General features: G+C 38.2%; 1 protein-coding gene across 1 annotated transcript; it reads left to right on the forward strand.

Annotated features, from left to right (window-relative positions):
• Positions 1–648, forward strand: LOC130049678 (uncharacterized protein K02A2.6-like). The gene has a single exon (XM_056147578.1). It carries the CDS (start codon positions 1–3, stop codon positions 646–648), a length of 648 nt encoding a protein of 215 aa, XP_056003553.1.
• Positions 649–5,760: the final 5,112 nt, after the last annotated feature.

Genomic DNA, 5,760 nt, shown 5'->3' on the forward strand with positions numbered 1-5,760 from the left:
ATGAAACTTCAGAGGTACGATTTAAAAATCGTGTACGTTCCAGGGAAACTGATGTTTATAGCCGATGCTCTTAGTCGAGCTTATCTGCAGGACAGTAGTGATAGTCTTATCGATGATGAACTTGATGTGAGTTTAATCCAATCGCAACTACCGATGACTCCTGCGAAACTTGCTGAATTCAAATACGCAACTGTGAAAAAAGAAACTTTGCGCACGCTAAGTACGGTAGTCATGTCAGGTTGGCCTGATCGGAAAGAATTATTACCCGATGGGATTCAGCTTTACTGGGACTATCGAGATGAGATCACGATGATCGATGGACTTTTGTTCAAAAGTGAACGTGTGATTGTGCCGCAATCGTTGCAACGTGAAATGGAGAAATTACACGAAGCCCATCTTGGTGTCGTGAAAACGAAACGCCGTGCACGTGATATTATGTTTTGGAGTAACATGAACAATGACATTGAGCAATTTATTTCAAATTGTGGTGTTTGTAACAAGTTTCGCAAGGCCAACAACAAAGAGCCACTTACACCTCATGACACACCATCGCGTCCATGGATGAAACTGGGTGCTGATGTAATGGAATTCAAAGGAAAACACGACTTACTTTGTCTGTTTACTGACCTGTTTTATGACATTAACTGAATGTTCTTCTGGCGATTTCAACGACATCAACTGTTGAGAACTTCGTGAGAACAACAAATGTCAATATTTTTAGCCAGTGTTAAGTCTGCTTCCCTCAGTAGTCTTGCTCTACACGCTTCATTGGTAATTCCACACACGATTCGATCGCGGATCAGCCAATCTGATAAATGTTCAAATTCACACGGTTTTGCTTTCGTCTTTAAATCCATTACGTAGCTGTCAATGGGCTCGTGTTGTCCCTGATTTCTGGTGAAAAACACGTGTCTTATGAATGTCAAATTTTTCTTGGCTCACAGCATTCCTTAAATTTGGTTTTAGTACCTCAATTTTATCTTTATCCTCTGCTTCGGACCCCACAATGTGGAGAAATGTGGCGCATTCCACTTTATCTGCCCTTTCTTCTTTCCCGGTCGCGCTCAGATACAATTCGAACTACTGGATCCATTCCTTGTAATTTTCCGCTAAATTTAACAACCCCGGAGTCTTTAACTGCTCCATTGATAGACACCACTTCTGACACCATGTGGTGTATTACTGAACCAAGATGGCTGTCGATACAACTCGTTTATTTATAGCCTTGGGTAGCAGGGGACAGTTTCGCACTATAGGCCCGGTCAACTTTTTCAAAAATGGAATTACCCCGTATTTGAAGTGATATTACATGTGTAAAAATGTATACAATAATTTTAGGATGCATGTCAAATGTAGCTGAGTGCTTAGTAAAAATGTTGATATACAACATGTAGGTGTCACCATGATTCCTAGCATATAGATGGGTGCAAATACGAAACTAAGACACGTGGTCAGTTGCTGAAGAAATTCCGGTGAAAACATGCAGGGTCTAGTAAAAGGTCTGTAGGTGTGAGGGAAGGTGGATGGCCCCATATGAGAGGTAGATTTTTGAGAAGGGCAGGTAGGGTTCTTGATTGTGCAGTGTCTAAATCCCCATGTTTGGTACTGTGATGGTGTGGGGGTGGTGCGGATTAGCCCAAATGAGGGAAAATCAAAGCAAAAAAGGGAACCTACTCAGAGCATGTTTTGTGCACCAGCACCAGTATTTATAGATTACATGTAATTTAGGGTCATAATTTATTAATTACACTAATATGAAATACAAGTATTGACATAAAAGGGAAATGATTTTTCATTAGTCTGTCATAATCTGACTTTGGTGTATACCCCGTATCCACATGTTTCAAAACCAAAGAAACTGTCCCCTGCCACCTTGATCTTCGTACATCTGTAGCTAACTCGTACATGTATTTAATTAACATTCAATATACATGACAGCTGCGACGGTTGTGGGGTCTGTTCGGCTACCAAAAGCCTCTCCTAATTTGGCCTGTTGTAGAGCGTATTTAAAGGACTTCCGCGAGGCGGTCCTCACACAAACAGCCAACTGTTACGGAAATTCATTTTCGAATTTTGTAATCAAATTCCTTTCTGCAAAGGGTAACCTTTTCCAATTATTTTGCTGTGGAATTGCTCTATTGTTTGAGATGCTCTTCAAACTCTGCTAGTTCTTCATGTCCCCACGTCTTTCTATTAACTTTTGCCCTATGATTTTGCCCATCAGAATCATCACATTCATCTTCGAAAATGTCTAAATCTGTAGTCTGTTCATTTGAAACGAAATTACCGAGCACAGAGTCGTGTCAGGTTGTTTTTTTTAAAAGAGTTTTGTCTGATTGATTGAGGTTTTACGCCGTTTTGGCAACATTTCAGCCATTTTACGGCGATTTTTGTCTGAACATGCCATTTTACATGGATACATATATTAGGGACTGTATAATTAGTGAACAATGCTCATCAAATGTACACGGATTCATTGAGAAGAACGAGTCCTACAATGTCAGTGACAACCGTAATAAACAGAGGGTGTGCCTTTGTTCTTGAAAACACGAACTGAAAGTTTCATTACTCACCCCTCGGTCTGCAATCTGATGAAAGATAGATAACTATCTACGGAAACATTGAGAGATTAGACAAGGTAAAGTCTAAATGTCTAAACTATTAAGTGAAAAAGTTCAATAAGATGAAATGAACGCCCATATACACATTTATTTCAGATTTCCATCAACTTGCACCAACAGTTTAACACATCAGATAAGGACATATAATACATGTACACACATGACATTAACGAGGAAATACAAAGTTTTAGGCACATCATCAGACAAAAAAAAATTCTACAATGCCACACCCTCACCACACTTTCAAACACACCCATTGACAACCGTTTCGCACAATGTTCACAACATGCACAACAGAACAAGGACTTACACTACCTGCACATTTCTACACACTCTCTCTCATCAAGAGAGAAATACACACCCATTTTCATTCTAGAATCACAAAGGCAAGAGTTCCGAGGACATTTGCCAGCAAGTCAAAATTGGAAATCGTTGCTCTTGTAGAATCCAAATTACACAACTTACAAATGTGAACATTAGACCAGAGGTGGTTAAAATTAAAAAAAGGAAAATCAGATTATGTTTAGAACGTTGGAAAGTCATTTCCGACGTTTCAAAAAGGGAATTGGAAAGGAAAATCAATATACTTATATCCCCCGAACGAAGTCCGGGGGGGGGGGGGGGGGGGGATGGGTATTAGGACTCTCTCTCTCTGTTTGTCTGTGCAAATTCGTGTCTGGGCCATAACTTCTTTGACTAAGACATACCATATTTGGCACACAGGTGGATCACCATGAGATGATGTGTCAGGACCCCTATATGACCTTGACCTCAAGGTCAAAATTAAAGGTTTTTTACAATGGATTTGTGTCCGGGCCATGACTTCTTTGTTCTTTGACATAGGCTTACCATATTTGACACACGAGTGTATCACCAAGAGACGGTGTGTCAGGTAACTTCTTGACCTCTATATGACCTTAAACTTTGACCTCAAGGTCAAAATTGATTATAGGGTTTTGACAGTCATACCATAAGACATGGGTGTATCACCATGAGACTGTGTTATGTATATTCATGACCTTGACCTTTGATCTCAAGGTCAAAATTATAGGTTTATGCCATGTATTTGTGTTCGGACTATATCTTCCATTTTCTTCTATAAAGGCATGCCATATTTTTACATTCAGGAAAGAAGTTATTTATACCTATTAACAACACCCTTTGGGAGATTGGGGTAGGTGGGGTATTCTTAGTGAACATCGCTCACAGTACCTCTTGTTTGTAATAATACATGTTCATCTTCTAATAGTTATATACATAATTACATTAAATCAGTAAAGTTGAGCTTAAAATAAAAGAGGCAGCCGCAATACTAATATAATTTACATACCCAAAATTTTGACCGCCGCAATGGCCTAGAGGTTAGAGCGTTTGTCGCGCATGCGGACGTCCGGGGTCCGAATCCCGACTGCAACATACCGAAGTAGTTAAAACAGGTACTGATAGTTCGGCATCAGGTGTGAATGTTGCGGGTCCTCGGAGACCTTAAAACGGATGTCACGTGTCACAGTAGGTATGTCACGCTAGAGAACCCTCACTGCTCAATGGGCGTAATGCCTAAATTTAAAGCCCCTTTACCGGTCTTGGTGACGTCTTCATATGAAAAAAAAACCTCTTGAGAGAGACGTTAACCAAGATACCATCAATCAATACCCTAAATTATAAACGTCCTCATTCTTCGACCACAAATACAATTTTAAGGAGATGTTATGATATTTAGACTGTACATACTAAGATGTTATTGTTCGTTCTGAGGAAAATCGATGATAGGAATTTGTTTAATAAATGAAAAATATCAGGGTGTTTCAATAGAGATAATTCCTTTCTTTTTCGTACGTCATTTAAAATTTTAACTGGTATTTCCAATTGTTTACATGAAAGGTGAAGATAACAAACAGTGATCAATCTCATAACTCCTATAAGCAATACAAAGTAGATAGTTGGGCAAACACGGACCCCTATGGATTTTTGCACACAAGTATTTTTTGAAAGTACATAGTCCCTTGATTATAAATAAAGTTTGCATAATTACATTATATCATGAAAAATATCAGGGTGTTTCAATAGCAAACAAGTATTTTGTGAATGTATGTAACTCTTTGATTACATATCAAGTGGTTTGACATAGATATGTGGGAGCATTTACGAGCTTTTGGGGCTAAAACATGATTTTTTTCTTTAAAATCGCCGGAAAATTTCTTCAGATTCTATATAGATAATGTGAACATTTGATAACAATTATTTTCGGAAAGTATGGAACCCTTTAATTATAAATCAAATTCTTTGCATGGATACCTTTTCCAGTTTTGGGACAAAAAGCTAAAATTTGTATTATGTATTAAAAAAAAAAATGCCGAAAACTTGAAAAACTCTTCAGATCCGATTTCGATGTCATTGACATTTGTAAACACGCATTATTTAAACTTATGTAACCCTTTGATTGAAAAGATGTTTCAAATATATATATATATATATATATATATATATATATATATATATATATATATATATATATATAGGGACATTTAATAGTTCTGGGTCCAAAACACGATTTTTTTTCTTCTTTAAAAATCAACGATATCAGGCCTCAACCGTGCGCAGCTTCGTGTGCGCGGTAAATCGAAGGTTTTTATTAGGGGTGGAACTGTAGATCTCTGTTCCGTCAAAATATTTTTTTCACAGAGCTAGTTCTGCAGTTAGTCCCTCAGCAAACTGTGGGTCGGTCCACCGATTGAGCTTAATAACACAGATAATATCCAGCGTCAATATACTGTTCTAGTCTCTCTACATATGAATCTCACCTCTCTCTTGACTCGTTATAAGTATCTACTTTCCGGACAAGTGAGGCTGCCATGTTGTCGAGAAAATTCGGTACAATTACTTCAAAATACAGACTTGCACAGTTGCAACAGAAATACGCACTTACACAATGAATGTCCAAATAGTTCTTGACATTTGTACATTATATCGTCGTCATGTGTTGTGAATTTGTGTTAATACATATAAAAAGTTCTTATCAAATAGAACACGCTGGTGAACGGAACTGGGCTGCGTTCAAGATCGTAGCGGCTAGTCTAGCTGCTAGGCTAGATATCTAGGTATATTGAACGCACTGTATGAATTAACGCTTGTTATCCCT

This window comes from Ostrea edulis, chromosome 8, assembly GCF_947568905.1.
Source record: "Ostrea edulis chromosome 8, xbOstEdul1.1, whole genome shotgun sequence".
NCBI lineage: Eukaryota > Metazoa > Mollusca > Bivalvia > Ostreida > Ostreidae > Ostrea > Ostrea edulis.

Excerpts from the sequence above, each read along its gene's own strand:
- LOC130049678 (XM_056147578.1), top strand. The coding sequence starts at position 1 with ATGAAACTTCAGAGGTACGATTTAAAAATCGTGTACGTTCCAGGGAAA.